This window comes from Hydra vulgaris, chromosome 02 (genome assembly GCF_038396675.1).
Source record: "Hydra vulgaris chromosome 02, alternate assembly HydraT2T_AEP".
Classification (NCBI taxonomy): Eukaryota; Metazoa; Cnidaria; class Hydrozoa; order Anthoathecata; family Hydridae; genus Hydra; species Hydra vulgaris.
Genome location: NC_088921.1, coordinates 53,579,289 through 53,598,149, shown reverse-complemented (window position 1 = coordinate 53,598,149; position 18,861 = coordinate 53,579,289). Strand labels below are relative to the sequence as shown.

The following is an 18,861-nucleotide window of genomic DNA, read 5'->3' as shown; positions in this document are numbered from 1 at the left end:
TATCTTTTAAATCACATTAACAAAATTGTTCCCCCTCCCTTAAGAACCTGGATTAAAAGATGAAAATTTTTAAACGATGTTAAAACTTCACAAAAAAAAATACTGCAAATCAAAGTAATCATAAAAAGTATTTCAAGTCTAATCCAGGTCTATAATAAGTTTGTCTTTTAGTTTGATTGACCAGCACATTAAAATTTAAAGTAAAATATTTTACTCCATTTTTAAATCAAAGTATTCAAATGGTTACAACTGTACAACTTGCCATTTCTTGTGGAAAGAAGGAAGTTCATCGACTATATTTTTAGTCACTGATAAAACTAAAACTGGTAAAGTTACTGAAGAATTTGTAAAAAGCACACCTACAAAGTTCTTTAGGTTGACAAAGTTCCTCAAATATAGTTCTTCACATTGATAGATAAGTAAGTTAAAGTTTTGATGTACTGAAAAACTAAGTGCTAGCAAAATAATTCTATATTTGTAATTTTGAGAATCTTAAAAACTTTATCTTTAAAGTATGTACTCCAATAAGATTTACTCTCAGCGAGTTTTGCCTGCGGCAAAACTCGCTGAGAGTAAATCTTATTGGAGTCCCTACTGCATTAATTAAATGTTCATGATTGGTAGTTCTCTTTCCAGTAGCTTTATAGACCAAGGTTTCTTTTAAAATAAATTTGAATTGGTCGTTTGAATTGAGGTACTGTTTTTTGACCAAACGCTAAACTGCTTAATATAAATATAGATTTTTATCAAGATTTTATGAGGAACACATTTCATGAATGAATTTTAAGTCATTGGAAAAAGTATAGGCAGATAAGAATTGGATTCGTCGGAAAAAGTATAGAGAGTAAATTTTGGCAGTCTTTTGAAGTTCAGACTTCAAAGGCACTTTAAAAACCTCATGTTTTACAATGTCCACCTAACATTGAAGGATGAGAACATTCTGGATTAGAAAAATATCTGTACAAACTTACAAGATTGCTCTGTTTTCTCTCTACAAAGCGTCACAAAAATTGAACTTAAACTTCAAAGCGTCACAAAATTGAACAATGCAAAGAAATGAGTCTGGTTATTTCAGTCTGTTACCAAAAAACTTTTTTCAAAAAAAAATTCCCTCTTTTCCGTGTCGTTTCTTTATTTCTACATCGAGGACGTCAATTTTTCTGATTTTTGTGATGAAAGATTACAAGTGTACTTTTACTTTTGGAAGAGGAATATAATGCATTTATGGAATCTCTAAGAAAATTGACTTCGACGTCAGATTCGAATTCATCAATGCTGACTTCATCTTTTTCGAAAGGCTTTTTGGACAGAACTTTTTGAACTGCCGAATAAATTCCATACGTGTAACACGTTTGATACTCATTTGGAATTCATTTCTAAATTTAAACATCATGAAAGCTCCATCCGTAACTTAATCGTATCCGTAACTTGTCGCCAATGTTCAACCCATATTAGGCAAATTTTTCTGTGACAGCTGATGCAGCTTTTTCAGCCGACAGAAATACAGAAATTTGAGTTAAACCCAGATTCCAGAATGTGTTTTTGATGAATTTTAATTTTCAATAAAATGTAATCATCCAGTAAGTTTACGGTCACTTTTCATGCTAGCTGCTAACTTTTACCTGACTGAATTGATTGCTTTTTATTTTTTAGAAAATCGTGACATTTTTCATACATTGCAAATCGAAAAAAAGAGCTACTAACAATCGCATGAAAACTAAATCTATCCAGTGATGTAAGTCTTGAAATCACTTCTTCAATTGATTGCTTTAAAAAAAGTTAAAAGTCTAAGGCTTTTTTGATTTTGTTGCAGCTTCTGTTGTCAACTTTTCCGGAGTTAGTGTAAGGGTCCGGGTCAAATGCGTTTTATCGAATACAAATACAAATACACAAAAAAAAAAGGTTTATTCTAAATATCCAAATATAAAATTAAATATAAAAACATGTAGTCAGCTATTACTAAATACAAATGTAAATATTTGTAATTTAATGTCAGAAAGAATATAAAGATTTTTTTAAGACCAAACTGATACAATGGTCTACTATATAAAAGAATGAAAACAAGCCTCTCTAACAAATATTAAAAGCAAATTTTTAATTCATTTTAGTGTTAAAAAAAAAAAGAAAAAAAGAAAAACAACATCTTTGTGTTTCCCCCAAAAACACAGACTAACCTAGTTTATGGAAGTGCAAATATATTTCAATCAAATACAATTATAAATGTTTAAGTTTTTTTTTAGTCAATACGCGTACAAATACGCCAAATTAGCCAATTTTTACCAAATACAAGTACGTATTTGACCTCAAACTTGGTTAGTATAGTAAATATTATTATTTACCGAAGTTTATTGATATAATTTTACCGGTAAATATGTAAAACAATTTTACCGATTACCGATAAATTTTCGGTAAAAGCTCAACCCTAGCTATAATATTAATCATTAAAAAAAACATTGTAGGTTGAGGAACATAGACTTGTCATGACCCTTTTTATATGGATCCTTTCGGATAGTATTTGAATAATATTTTAAATTTGTGACTAAACTGCGATTTCAGTTTATAAAATATATAGTTCATATATATATTGCTAAACACTTGACATTGAATCAGCGTTGGATTTGCATCAGAAAAAATACCCAACATTTTCGATGGTTTTACGGTTGAAACTAAATTTCAGTGAGCAAATCCACGTTTTGCGTATTTTATAAAATTCTGACCCGAATATAATAAGCGTTTCAATACCGAATTGGTTTTTAATAGTGATAAGTTATAACAAATTTTGCTATAATATATTACAAATAACAAATTTTGCTATAATATATTACAAATAACAAATTTTGCTATAATATATTACAAATAGTTATTTGATATAATAAACATATTAAATTATTTATCTATCGAAAATTATTATAAGAAAATGAGTATAAACGGTTGAAATAAATTTAAATAATTCGGGTCAGGATTTTATAAAAACGCAAAAACCTGATTTGCTCACTGAAATTTAATTTCAATCTGGTTTTACATGCGTTGACCCAATGTATGTGTGCCAGCTGGGTAAGATCATTGATTTTATTTTATTTTTATATTAACCAATTTAATGGTTTATACATTCACGTTGTGATGGTTTTTAGAGATAAATACCATAATTCAGGTCGTAAATGGAAACCATTATTATTCAGAGATAAATACCAAGTACCATTAAAGATATAGCTATATATGAATTATAAATAAATGTGAACTTTATAAACTATACAGTTCACAGAGCCGAAACCGCCGGAGGGCAAGGGGGGCCAAGGCCCCTCTAACAAACAGTTTTTTATAAGAAACATATAGTAAAATATATAGAATGACTTTACTTCTATAGCATTTATTTTCTTGAGATAAACTTAAAATCTGCGAAAACTTACCATTTTCTTAATACGGCATTTTATTGCAAAAAATGAAGTATTTATTGTAATACACCTGAGGTTTTTACACAATTCGATTGTCAAATCGAATAATGTTATCATTAACTTTTTTTTCAAATTATTATCAGGACTCTATTATTAAAACTAATTTAAAAAGGTTTCTTTTAATTATTATGAGTTATTAATTTCAAATTTTTCTTGATCATAACCCCCCCGCCCTTTTTTTTTTTATTCAATCAAAGAAACCCCAGTACCCCCTCCCAATATCAAAGTTGTGGTTACGGCTCTGTAGTTCATATACATATATATATATATATATATATATATATATATATATATATATATATATATATATATATATATATATATATATATATATATATATATATATATATATATATATATATATATGTATATATATATATATATATATATATATATATATATATATATATATATATATATATATAACTTCATAGTTTATATATATATATATATATATATATATATAACTTCATAGTTTATATATATATATATATATATATATATATATATATATATATATATATATATATATGTATATATATTATATATACATATATATATGAACTTTATAGTTTATACACTATATATTTCATATATATTTTATTCATATATAGCTATATCTCTAATGGTATGTGGTATTTATCTCTGAATAATAACGGTTTCAATTTACGAACTCTTTCATGGTATTTATCTCCAAAGACCATCACAACGTGAATCTAAAAACCATTAAATTTTAAACCATTAAAATCTCATATTATATCCATTAAAACCATTATAATTTCAATACTCTTATCTAACTTTTTTATTTATTTTATTTACATTAGTCTAATTATTTGTTTTGATTATACCAATCAAAACAAAATAATAAACATAAAAAGTATATTTAAAAATAAAAAATATATATATTCTTTATAACGCATTCATTATGTAAAAACTACCTGTTATTCATGTGAAGCTGTGGTACTGTATTATAATACCAATTGTACTTGTCATTAAGCAAATTAAACTGAATAGCACTCGGCATATGTATTTTCCAATTCCACCATGCGTCTTGAGGACCAGCTTCCAATGATAAAACACTGTTATTAGGATTTTCTGAAAGACGATTTGCTAAAACACATCCGGCCGATCCAGCACCAACAATAACATAATCATGAGAGGTACTCCAAGTTACTTAAAAAAAAAAGAAACAGCTACTTTTACTCTACTAATATATGTTTTTAATGTATGTATGTAGTAGTACGGGATACTACATACATACACTACTACATACATACACTACTACATACATTCATTACGGTGTACTTTGGTACACCGTAATGAATGTTACACCACATTTCCTAATAAAACGACCATTTCATAAAACCCGATTGACGCGCAACATATATAATTATATTAGTCACGCGACTTTTAGATATTAGTTGTAGCGTGACATGTAATCTATTTATTTGTCATGAGGCATCTTTGACACTTTTTTGTTGCATGTCACCAAACTCAATTTGTCACGCCAACAATACGACCACGAAATTAAGTTTGTATTAAATTTGAAACGTTAATTCGGGATTGGTGACATACGACACGATGCTACTTTAGATGTCCGTAGACAAGTAAAATGTTTAAATGTAACACCATACTAAAAAAAAAGAAATAATAAAAATTATATTTTATTTGTTTAAAAAAAAAGCCATCATCAAATATAAATAATAAATTTTGAATTGATTTGGTGTTTTTAGTCTACGCGACGAGTTTTATGATTTCAATATGTCAATATTAAGCATCTGCGTATCGTTATCGAAATATCGAAACTAACCGATATTTTTCATGATAATGGGTTTCGATATAGATTGCTATGATCCGATATGTTTTGATATGATTCCGATAAAATATCGTTTGGGTTTCGATATGCACGATATCAGTATCGCTTTATAGCGAATAATATCGCATAATTTATCGGTAAAAAATGTATAACGATATTTTTTGAGCTTCGATATGATTCGATTCGTTCCTATAAAATATTGTTTAGTTTCGATATTTTACAATATTTTGTATTAGATAACTAAATCTTAATTTGTTTTATATTAGATATTTTGCAATATTTTGTATTAGATATGACTAAATGTTAAGTTATTTTGCAATACATTTTCTCAACTTATTGATTAAAATATGGATAAAAATTAATAATCGCCTGATTTTAAATTCCATTTTTTAGATTAAATTGTTAAAAACGGCTCAGGTGGTTAGGAGAACAATCCAACTGTTTAGTTTTTTAAATAAAACATACCGTGGTGTGACCTAACAAAGTCCTATGCTTTAAGAAAGTCCTAATTTAAGAAATGACAGGTTTTGTATATATAAAAGAAACATTTGCGGAAAATAATTTTGTTGTTTTAACTTGATATATGGGGTCATGATGATTTCCTAAATGTATTAATGTTTTAATCGTTTGTGGGTAAATCAATTTTTAATTACAACAATTGTAGTAATTCTTAATTGAAATCACGTGACAATTGAATCAAGTTACTATTCTCAAATCATTCTTTAAACGATCATCAAATATTAAAATATTTTCACTTACTCTATTTTTTATCAAATCATGTTACATACTGATCGTTTAAATGCCTTATATGCCAAAAATCAGTACAAAAACAAATCTATTTTATTTTTTCAAATATTTATTTATTCAAACAAATTTGAATGATAAACAAATGTTATAATTATGGAGTGTTTGAAGATTTTTGTTATTATTATTAAATATATATATACGTTGGAAATACAATTTTAAAGAAAGCTCTATAAATTTTAGAATGCCTTCTCAAAAATAACGTTGTAAATCTTTTGAAAAACTTATAGATTATAAGTACATGATATGTATTTATATGTATTTAAAATATATAATTATATGTAATATTTTAATATGTATATGTATTTATATGCAATATTATTATATCAAATCATATAAAAATCGTATCATGTTTCATATTAAATATAATATGAAACATGATACAATTAATACATAATATGATTCATATGTGATATGTATGCCATGCGTTTTAAAACATTCTGTCATTTCCAGCGTTTTCTGTGGTGGGTTTTGTCTTGTATGAATTTAAAGCATGAGCAATGATAACAAGCGTAAGCTGCACAAATATCAATTAGTTTATGGGTAGTACTAGTTAAGCTTACTGTGTTACAAAAAAATTCATTTGATGAAAACAGCAATAATGATTAAGTATCACCGTCGCTGTTTTCATGAGAATGTAGAACAGATGCCGCGCTAGCTCATAGACAAAATGTTACTAGTATTATTATTATAAGTTGCATTACTGCCTCAAAGTCACAGGAACTTCAAATTACCGTCAGTTTTTAAGCAGATCGAATCAGATATTTATTCACACTTTTATCCTTTAACAGCAAAACATTGACACTAATTGACTTTGGGGTGTTATAGATGAATTTTACGTAAATAAATACATTAAGTCATCGAACTGAATTTAGCGTGGAATCTGCTATTAAATAAATAAAATGCATCTACAGCCTAGAAATGCAAGTTAAACATCAAATAAAACCCAGAACAAACTGATAGTGATTTTTCAAGAGTTGAAACAGACTGTTGAATCATTATACAATTTTATAGGCCTTTTAATCCTATTCGACGAAACGACTAATATATTAGGATGAAAAATATTTTTTTAGGCGGTATGTTTTATTGATAATTCTAGTGATAGATTTAAAATCCGCAAGTACATTCTGAGTTTCGATTCACTTAAAAAATGACGTTTTCTGCAATTGAAAATACTATTGAATCACCGCAATAAATGTGGCCTGCAAGCAACAAAAAATATTTTGAAAAAAGCACAATATCTCAACAAATCGTAAAATATGTTCAACAATAGTTGGTAAAGAAGGCGGGGCTCAAGGTAAAATGCATTATAATTTTGCTTCATTCACTGCCCTGCGCATTGTCCTAATCTAGTCGTCGATATTTCAAAGTTTTTCAAGGAAACACAATGTGGAGGTACCTATTACCTCTTGTGTCATTGTTGTGTGAAACGTGAATTTTGGTAAAATTTGCAGTCAGTTACAAAACTTGACCAAAAAGCGAGTTAAAACGCAAAAAAAGTACCCAACAGTTATAGTGTTTTTGCACTTCACCAACTTTTGTTATATGTCTTGTGATTATCTCTATATACTCGACGATATTGGAACCTGTTTCTCAATCATTGAGCATTAAGGAGGATATACAACTTATCAATTTGTTGTGAAATTTTTACCCGGTTGTTTTTCATGCTCTGCTTATTGCTTTGAGTCATACCGGTAATGTCATACCAGTTTCTTTAGTAATTTCTACTGCATAAAAAATCTTAACTTTAAGGGTTTTCTCTACAGTAAAACTATACTCTACTTATTAAACCTTGAAATTTTTAAATTTAGGAAATGTTGACTGACACTATTCTGATTCCCACCGGCTCATATGAAAAACAAAAATCATTGATTTAAACTAAAATAAAATAAAAAAGTTTTATTGTCCTATTTTTTTTCATTTGGACTAGTTCCAGAATAGTCCGGAAAACCACATAAGTTTGGCTAATTTTATTCAAAAAACGATAAGCCCGTTTATTTTATAGAACTTTACAAAATATACTATAAATCATAGGGCTTTATAATAAACCATATACATGAATATAATGAACAAATCTACTAACTGATTCTTCACTCTTTGTTTTCTTTTAATGTTCATTAACGTTCTAATGCTAAACGATTTACTTTAAATATTTGTGGCTATAAAAAAACCTTTTATTTTTAATTTAACGCAGAACTGTCTATCAGTGTTGTTCTCCATTTTAGTTCAAGATATATAATTTTTTAAGGATAAGCAGTTAAAGTTTTTAAATATAAAGTAACAGATACTTAGCATTTTAAATTGTAGAATAACTAGATTGTTATATGTTGTTGCATCGGGCTTCAATAGAGTATTTTAAAAAAATTATCTAACAATTCTACTAAACTAGGAACATTTTGAGTTATTCCTAATTTCCTTAATTTCATCAATTCTTATCAATATGCATACTATACTGAATTAACTACATTATTCTAAATTTTTATTGATAAAATAATTTCTTGCATTGATGGAGATTATCAAATTTAACAGTTTGTAAATGATATCAAGTTGTACCAATCGAGAAATGATTAAAATTATTTCAGCCCAATCAGATATATACTTGACGAATTATGAGTCTCAATACAAATGCATACTCCCAATATTCTCATGTTTAAAGACATGAAAATTGTATTAAAGACAGAGAATGGTTAAGGGATAACGTAAAGAGGGCGAAAGGATTATTTAGAACTCTTTTCACACCTTGAGTAAGAGAAAAGATACAAAATTTAAATATATTTTTTTTTAATAAACAATAATTATTTAAAAACAAACTTTATTTACAAATAACAAAAATATAAATTTTTTTAAATTTTAATAAGTTTATAAAACTATAGACGTTAAATATTATTTTACTCTGAAGCCTTTTTCTTATAAAGATATGACACAATGAAATTTAAAACGGAATTACAATAGCTAGCAAGATAATGAAGGTACAAAAAAACAAATTACTATTAATTGATAATACTTCTGTTAATACCGGTGTCGATATGCAGTCAACCTTATTTTATTATCATTATTTTTTTTTTAAATTTGAACATTATATTTTGTCGTTGAATAAATATTACAAGCTTCATAAATTTACAACTAAAGTTATTTTAGTCTTATCGCTGATAAATAGCAAAAGAAAGGATCAAAGACGTATAAGGATCCTATTGGTCAAAAATCTAGAAAGGTACTTTTCTTCACTACACTATCATTACTACAAGAGGTAAATAGTGTATTACTATCTATTATTGAATATTTTCCAATTCATTTAGAATTCTATATAATTAAGATAAGTCTAAAGTTTTTAAACCCTCCAAATATAATATAACTTTCTTCCAATTCATTCAGATTGCTATATTAATCATTCAGATATTGAATCCTATGTGAATTGAGATTTTTTATTTTTTATAAAAAAAAAAATGTGAGTAACTATTTATTTATTTATATTGTTTAAATTTATTTGTATAAAAGTTTTTATTTATTCATATTGTTTAAATCTACTTGTACTAAAGTTTTTATTTCCTTAAAAAATTTAGAAAAACTTTAAAAAATAAATCTTAATTGCAATGTCAGAGGGCTAGCTTTAGTTTTACAAGTTATGTGAGAAAGAAAAACTCAAATGACAAATTCTGCATAATTACAAATAAATTCTGCACGATTACTTATAAATTCTGCATAATTACAATTTTCATTGTATATGTTTACTATCCCATGTGGCACATAAAACTTCTTGTCATTATAAAACTGTTTTAAACTTCTTTTTGAGACAATAAAACTGAAAATATACAAAAATTATATTTTAAAACCTGAAAAGAAATTCTTATAACTGCATTTCAGAAATTTTTCTCTACCGTATTTATGTGATAAAAAAGGTATATGAGTCCCATCTAAAGGGCAAATTCAGAGTTGAGAGGCGATCAAGAGAGTGTAACCCTTAATCAATATATAATCACACTTTATGGTAACAACACTTTATATTAACGAATATCAAAATATTTAGAAAAAAAAAACAAAAAAAGAAACACGAGTTCAAAATAAAAGAGGAAGTTAAAGGTTTCTCTACATCTCATACTTTTATTTTAAGGGTCCTATATTGCTATTCATTAATAACATTGCATCTCCAATACAGTAATTTCTATTTTCATTTGAACTTGTTTTCATTTTATTACAAGTGGAATGGAGAGGCTTCAGAATTGATTAGGTTGTCGATTTTAGGCCCTCTCTAAATAAAGTATACTTAGGTTGTGACTTTCTCCGTAACCACTGACCTATATAAAACAGTTATTTCAGAGATCCATATCCAGTTTTATTTTTCAAACTGAACAACAGTTGATATCTTAACCATTATTAATCAAACCCACTACAGTTGAACTGATTTTCTAGCATGTTATTACAGAGCTAGTGATAACATTATTGAACTTATAAAATGTCAATTTATAGTAGAAAATTAGTAACAAATAAAAAAAACTTGTTACCTCTATAGAAACATGGTCCAATCAATAAATCTTTACGAAAACACAAAAACACGAAAACACTGTGGTGCAAACTTTTACTTCTTTATTTTTCTTTTCTCGGTTTTTAGCTTATGAAATATATTATTTGTTTAAAAACACATAAAATTAATGAAAAAATGCAAGTTTTTTTATTGAGCATTAGTTGCCGCTGTGGTGCATAGTGTAGCGCATCATCGGCTAACTATCTAGTCTTTAAATATGAAATCTATTTCCAATGGACCGGAGAAAAACACCACATTGTTCTTGTTCTTCAGAAATATTTCTTTTTTTTTAATCTTTTCTTCTTCAAAAAATTTTTTTTTTATCTTTTAATATATACTTTATTTCTTATGGATCGAGGAAAAATACCACACAGTCTTTTATTCTTCAAAAAAATTTAAGAAAGTTGACGGATCACCTTTTCGTTTATACCTAAAATCAGAATGCAATTTTACAAGAAAAAAAATTTAAGTCTAAAGGGTGACAGATAGTAATATTAAATTGTAAATATCAATACTCAAGTATCACGATAATAAGTAGTATTTACGATAATTACTTTTCATCTTAACTTTGAAATGCTGTTTAAAAGATTTGCAGCTTGACAGTCAGAGCCAAGTGTGGTACATAGATTACTTACCTACTACATCAGCAATTACTTCAAACAGATGAAGATGATAGCTTAAGCAAATGTTATTTTAGAAAAGTGTTTAGTTTAATCACTGTTAAGAGTTTGGCAGAAACTCTGTTGAGGTGCATAAGAGGAAGCTGAATAATTTTGTTTAAAATTTTGATCAAAGTTTCCGCATTTTCGAGTGTAAATAAGAACTCCATTTCACAAACAATTTGAGAAATCGCGACAATATTAGTATATCCAATACAGAATGATTTGTAAGTGATATACACAATTGTATTATATTAGAAGAATACGTAAATGTATATATTAGAAGCACTGTTAACAGTAACATTACTTTTAATACACCTGCAAATCACAGCTCTAATATTACGACTAAACTTATTATTGCGTTTGTCACCATATTAGTCATGCATTTTTAGGTCATCTTATCTTTCTCTGCATACAAATTTTTTATTATAATGTCTTTATTTTTGCATTAAACTGACAAATTTTTTATTATAATGTCTTTATTCTTGCTTTTAAAGAGAGTTTAAATTTCGTCCTTTTTAAGCGTTTCTTGTAATTTTGAGACATGAAATAAAAATATTTGTTGATAAAAAACAAAATTTTTTGGAGATATAAAACAAAATCTTTCGAAAAATAAAATAAAACCTTATATTTTACATATTCTATTTACATATTCTAATTATATTCTAATTCTACATATATTTTTAAGTTGGTTAGTGGTTGTTTGATATATATTTTTTAATGGCTTCATTTTTTTAATTTTTTTGTGATTAAAGTCTTTCTCTTTTTTTAATGGCTAAATTTCTTTTTTTTATAGTTTAAGTAATTGTAAGGGATATACACAATTTATTACTTTTTTAATTGTTGAATTTTCTCTCTATATCAATACAGGCCCGTAGCAACCGGAGGGAGGGTGAGAAGACAGGAGGGGCAGCAGGAGGGGTTTTGCCCCCTTTCCCCCAATAGTTTTTGAAATAAATAATTTGAAAAATGACTAAAAAAAAGAAAAGGTTCTTAAAACTATTTTGGGGTTTTTTAATCCAGCGCCGACCCGCTAATAAAATTTTTGATCCTGTAATAAGCATGTCGACTTGATTTGATTTCTTATTTAAGCAATAATAAGTTGTTTTTGTTTTAATAGTGAAAAAAATTTTGACTACAGCGAATAAATATATTTTTTGACGAGATTGTTGTATGAATATTGGATAGTCGTGGCTAAGGAAATTTGTATTGTTGATTTGAAAATTTCTTGGTTTTTAACGGTTAGACTTTTAGCTTTTTTCAAATTCTTTAAACAATTGGTAAATGGAAGATGAGGAACTAATGATGAAGTTGGTGGAAGATGAGGAGCAACGAGAAATAAATTGTTGTACACAAACTATTTGTATATTATTTGTTTTTAAAACTTATTAGGAAAATTTTGTAGTACTGTTTTGTTTTTTCCATCTTTCAACTTTTGACTTTAAATAGTAAAGTTCCATCTGTTTTCTCAGAAAAGTTGAGTCTTGAAAATTGACGAGTGTTAAAAGAAAAAAATAATTTATGAACAAGTTTTTTTAAGTTTTTGATGATAAGCAGATATTTTATGCGTTAGAAAAATCTAAATAAAAAACGTCAATTTAATCAGATTTTAATATGAAAATTTTTTTTAATCAAGTATCTCTAAAAATAAAAATCTTTGATTTTAACTAAAAATGTTTAGTACAATTATAATGCATTTTCAGGACTTTCTTAACAGCGGAAGAAACACAAAGAGTGCCAAATCATTCCAAAATGCTGTGCATCCTCCACTCTTTCCTTTCAAAGACCAAATAAGTGTTTTAGAAGTAATTCCACCAATGGAATTTGGTTTGCTCATTGGTGTTGTAAATCATATTGTAAAAAATCTTGCTCAGATGTGGCCAAAGACAGTTGATAGGCTTGCTTCACTTCATATTCCTCTTCTGCCTTACCATGGCGGGCACTAAAATGGCAATGACTGCATGAAGCTATTGAGGAAAGTAGATGGATTAAAAAATTTGGCTGAGTCTAAGAATGCATAAAAAGCATTTGATTTTTGTAACTGTTTGACATTGTTCAAGTTGTTTCTGCTTGGCTGTATTTTGAATCTGGAAAATGAGTTAAAAATTGAAAAATTCAAGACAAGTTACCTAAAGTTGCAAATTTCAGTTACAGCAAAGCTCACGCAATCTTTTTCCTTGTACCATAATTCATTAAAGTGAAAAGACAACTGAGACAATGCACTCTTACTTCAAAACCTATTAGTAGAGATATAAGCGTAATAGCTCTCACCCAGATTACCCCAAACAACTTTTGAACTGTATTTTGGATTACCACAGCAAAAAAAAATTTAAAGTTATTGTCACAAAATGTTTGTAAATCAATGTGAATATTAAAAGTTCTATTGAATTGGCTTATATGAAGTTTAGAATATTTAAATTTTATTTTATGTTTAAAATATAACATTTTTGAATCTGTTCTTATTTTGTTTGAAATATATTTTTGTAGTTTGGAGAATTTTTTATATAAGATACTTATTTAAAAGAAATGTTTTTCTAGGACTTATAATGTGGTTTTTAAAAAGTGAATATCTCTTCAAGATTTTAATTCTAGATTTTAAAATTAGACATTTTAAGTCTTAACATCTACGATTCAAAAGAAAAAATTCTACGATTCAAAAGATTTTGATGGAAAGTGTTTTTGGTATTATGACTCAAAATTTACAGGGTGTGATTTATTAGCTCTGAAGTACAACACCTTTACAAAAAGGAATTATCGAACCTTCAACATCACCATGGAGATCACAATAAGTTGTAACAAGAAAAAAGAGGTTGAAAAAGTGCCTAGTAATATATAGTCAAACTATCAATCACCAGATCCCAAATAAACAAGAAGATCTCTCATATACTTTATTTGAAGCTGGTTTACATTATTTTACGCGTATGCCTTTTGATTTGACAAACGGAGTAGCCCAATTTCAAAGATTTTTTATTGCTGATGAGAAGTTGAAATATACTTTTGCTTATCTATATAATTTGACAATGTGTGGAGAGACACAAGAGAAACATGACTACAACCTCAAACGCTTCCTTTTAGCTAAAGCTAAGAGTTTAAGTTACAACAATGAAAAATGTATTAGTTTTATTATATCTCTGAACCTTCTTAACTTTGAAGTTCTTTAATCAACACCTCTACTAATGAAACTCCACATGAAAGACCATTTACGTATCAAAAACGTTCTGCTACACAATCACATCATGGCTTACACAACCTGGCACGGTATTATTAAAGAGATATGTTAAAAATTCTAAGTATGAACCTGACGTAGATGAGGTATTCCTAATGGAAGCAAACCCACAATATGCGCTTATCAAGCATGGCAATGGTCCTGAATCTACGGTTTCTATTCGTAATCTTGCGCCTCTAACCAACACACTGGCACTCAAAAAGTTCAAAATCGATAAAAGATGTCAACGAAAACTGTTTCCAGATCCTTTAAGAACTCTTTTTGTACATCACAAATCTGTTGAAATTAAAATCCTAGCTGCTTGTCCAAGATTTTTAAATGACATTCAAATCGACCATTTTTTTCTAATACCGTCATTGTCCGGTTTAAATTACTTAAAGCATTTGTGTATATTTCTGGTTTTAATTAAAAAATTTTGTGTTACTAAATATCTAAAACTCTATTAAACTAAACTAATAAAGTTTTGGGCTTTTATAAAGTAATTATAAACGGAAATGACAACAAATGTGAGAAGTAATAACAACGATATTATTCATCCATGTAAGTATACAGGGTGCGTAAAAAGTTCCCGCACTCCTCTGGCAACGACGTTATTTCTCTTATTTTAAAGCATACCGTTTATTTTACTGCATTATTTATGCTCTTCTCTAATCTTTGAATACGTTTTAATACTGAAGTTTTTAGGTTCCATGACGAAATCAAGAGATTTGCGGCCGGCAATCGAGAGGCTAACTAAAGAGAAAAAGAAAGCATCGGAGATCGCTCGTCTTCTGAATGTTCCGCGGCGTACGGTTTACGATTTATTAAAGCGACTTGAAGAAACTGGTTCCATTGATGATCGTCAACGTTCTGGAAGACCAAAAACTGCAACTTCGGGTAAAATTGTCAAAAAAATACGCGACGAGATTCGGTACAACCCAAAACGATCGATGAGACAAATGGCCAAGGATGAAGGGATTTCGGAAGGTTCAGTTCGGCAAATCGTCTACAAAAAGCTCGGAAAACACCCGGACAAAATTTAAAAAGCTCACGGACTTACTGATCGCATGAAAGCCACTCGTTTGGCCCGTTGCAAGGAGCTTCTCAAGCGATTCAAGAAGCCGGCGAACGCCTCGACGATTCTCTTCACGGACGAGTGTCTCTTTACTGTCGAGCAGTTTTTGAACCATCAGAATGACCGGATAATCGCTGGAAACGTTCAAAAAGCAAACTAGAAAGATCGAATTGCTTCAAAGACAGCTCACCCTCAAGCAGTGATGGTTTTCGGAGCGATTACAGGAGACGACAAGATGCCATTGGATTTTGTTGATCAAGAAGTGAAAATAAGAGCTCAAAACTACCTGGATGATATTTTGACGACTGAGCTATTAACTTGAACCAATTCACACTTCGGACAGCGGTTTTGGACGTTTCAACAGGATTCCGCCCTAGCCCACAAAGCAACGGTCGTCCAGGATTGGTGCAAAGCCAATTTTCCGGGTTTCATCACACGAGAAGAGTGGCCACCAAACAGCCCGGATCTTAATCCCCTCAACTATTCCATTTGAGGAATTATGAAGGCCAAGGTTGGAGCTGTTCGTCATCCAAATTTGAACTCTCTACGGCAAGCACTCGAAAAAGAATGGGCCACTCTTGAAGATGATATGGTGTCCGCCGCGGTTGAAGCATTCCCTAAGCGCCTCAGGGCGTGTATCAAAGCGAAAGGAGGACTTTTTGAGATCTGACTTGTTTTTGTTGTTTTGTATGTTATCAAGAATAAATGTTTAAACTTTTGGCACACTATGATAATTCTACGTGGTTTTACGTCGTAAATACTGAGTGCGGGAACTTTTTACGCACCCTGTAAAGTCTTTATCTTTGGCAACTTCTTTATTTTTTGGAAAATTATGAATTAAATCTTTAAAAAGAAGTATTGAGTATTATACTTTTGATATGCCCAACAAATCAGCAAATCATGATGAATCTAGAGTAAAAGTGTGTGCACCATGTGGAAAAAAATAATTTCAAAAAAAAAAGTCTCAACAGTTTGCAATCACAGAAAAGATAGCTGAACAAATTATAATGTATATAAATTCAGATTTTGACCTTGTAAACAGCAAATATCCTCTAAGTATATGCGGTACCTGCAGAATAACACTAAATGAACCAGACAAACGCCAAATTATGAAGACATATTATTGATAAAAGAAACTAGAACTAGAGGAGATAGAGAATGCAATTGCTATATATGCATCACAGCAAGGTATATTGGTTATTAACTCGTCGTTAAAGGAAGAGGTTTTAAAAGAAGATTGACTTCTAACGTTACTGAAGACAGTGGCTTACTGACTACTGCCGGAATTAGGAAGATTTCTTTAAAATCTTGTTCAGGTAAATATTATAAGCTTTTGCATTTATATATACATATAATAATAAACAAAAAGAGTGATATTTTTATTCGAAATTTATAAGTAATAATGGTTCAAGTTCAATAATCATTTGTTTGTATTGCAAATCAGAAATTGGAAAGGGACTGTCCCATTATTGCAAGCAAACTAAATCAGCAAAAAATATTGATTTTTTTTTTTAAACAAAACTTTACTAGAAAAAGAAAAAGACTAGTTAATAAATTCATTACTTAAAACTAAGGCAGATAATCAAATAGATTTAAGTAAAAAAAATATATGCTTAGAGCTTCATTCAAAAGGAAGATACAAATGACAAATCGTTTTAAAACCTGATATAGCCAAAAAAGTCAACTTTTCAAGCGAATGCGCGAATAACTTTCAGATAAATACTGGAGTATCTTCAAATGTGATGGAGAAATTTACTAATTTTTTTAGATCCATTAAAGGTAAAAAGACTGTTCCTGCTTATCACAGAGAACAGGCATCAGAAAAATCTAAATCTTTGAAAAATTTATATCAGATTACACAAGATATGTTTGATGAAAGGGTGAATCTAAAGAAAAAGCAAAGAGAATAATTTGTTAGGCAGATTCACAAAGCTCAGTTCCTCCAAGTAAAAAAACCTGGAGGAACTGAGCTTTCCTTAAAAAAAAAAGATCCTTGTTTTCTGAAGGGGGTACAGCTGGCAAAAAAAAAAGTTAACAGGTGTTCACAGATTAATAATGCTTCGTATAGTACCTCAAATCAAAGAATCTAATGAAAACATTAAACTGCTGTTTAATCTAATTAAGTTAGATAGAATTCCTTTTGTTTTTGTATCTGATTTTAAATTAATTTTGGTTGTTAATGGTCTTCAGAAAGCCACTTCAACAAACCCTTGTCCATATTGCTATGTTAAATTACGGTCATTCCGAGGATTAATTACACAAGTGGAAGAAAATATATGCGATGTAAACTGCAACTTAGATATTTTTTTGAAATCTTTGAACAATAGATGTGCAGGTTTGCGAACATATGGTGATCTGAGAAAATGCTACGAGAGGTAAAGTTTTACAACATAATGTTTTAAATAATTTTCTGTTATCAAAGTATTTTTGCCCGTTTAATAATAAACACTTTAAAATATGTTTAATATATATTTTATTAGGCTTCAGCTATTAGTAGGAATAAAAAAAAGATATGCCCCAAACACTATGAGCACAGTGAACCTTCCACTTTTCAACGAACCAGAATCTATGTTAGTTATAGCTAAATGCACTTTTCCTGAATTACATTTAATACAAAGATTCGTCAAACATGTTTTTTGGAACGGAATTTTGCCACTTTTAGGCAGAGAAAAAGTCATGCTATGGCCCTTAAAGTTAAAATTGATTTCAAAAAATTACCAGGTGAGAGTTTAATAAAAAATTTAGAGACTGTTTTTACTAATTAAAATCAAATGAGTAAATTCGTATATTGTATCGTATTTTGTTTAGGGTGAGGTCTTTGAAGGCAATGCATGTCGTAAGCTACTTCAACATGCAGATAAACTTCTTGAAGCTGATGCCCTTGGTAAAGTTAGCCCGTTATTGCTGTTACCTTTAGTTTCATTGCTAAAAGCAATAGACAATGTTGTCAAATATTGTTTTGGAACTGGAAAGGTTTCGTACAATTTATTTCATTATTGGCAAGTTTTGAAAACAATGTTTCAGGCAACAGATTTATCTGAAACTCTCAATATGCACATAATTCTTAAACACATTGAACAATGCCTTTATGAACTGAAATCAGATTATGGACTTAGACATATATCTGAACAAGCCGGAGAGTCAACCCGTAGGAATTTTTAAAGTCTTGGTCACGATATCAAATTAATATAATCACCGATGTGTCTTATGGGGAGCGATTGATGAAAGCTGTTGTGGAATTTAGTTCGAGAAATTTATAACACTTTTATTTTCTATTTATTTTAATTTTTTTCGTTTAAACCCCGTTTTTTTCAACATTATGAAAATATTG

General features: G+C 28.8%; 1 protein-coding gene across 3 annotated transcripts in view; it reads right to left on the bottom strand.

The window, feature by feature from the left end:
• LOC100200022 (choline dehydrogenase, mitochondrial) overlaps window positions 1-18,861 on the bottom strand; it is a 111,836-nt gene that overhangs the window by 10,615 nt on the left and 82,360 nt on the right. Inside the window, exons 2-3 of one of the 3 annotated variants that reach the window (XM_065791373.1) lie at window positions 10,572-11,021; window positions 4,391-4,625 (exon numbers count right to left, since the gene is read on the bottom strand). The exons of 1 other annotated variant lie outside the window; for it this stretch is intronic. In XM_065791373.1, coding sequence (XP_065647445.1) covers window positions 4,391-4,476 — 86 coding nt within the window. In that variant the 5' untranslated portion in view covers window positions 4,477-4,625; window positions 10,572-11,021. The remainder of the gene's footprint in view (window positions 1-4,390; window positions 4,626-10,571; window positions 11,022-18,861) is intronic. One more of the 3 variants, XM_065791371.1, reaches the window with a different exon arrangement.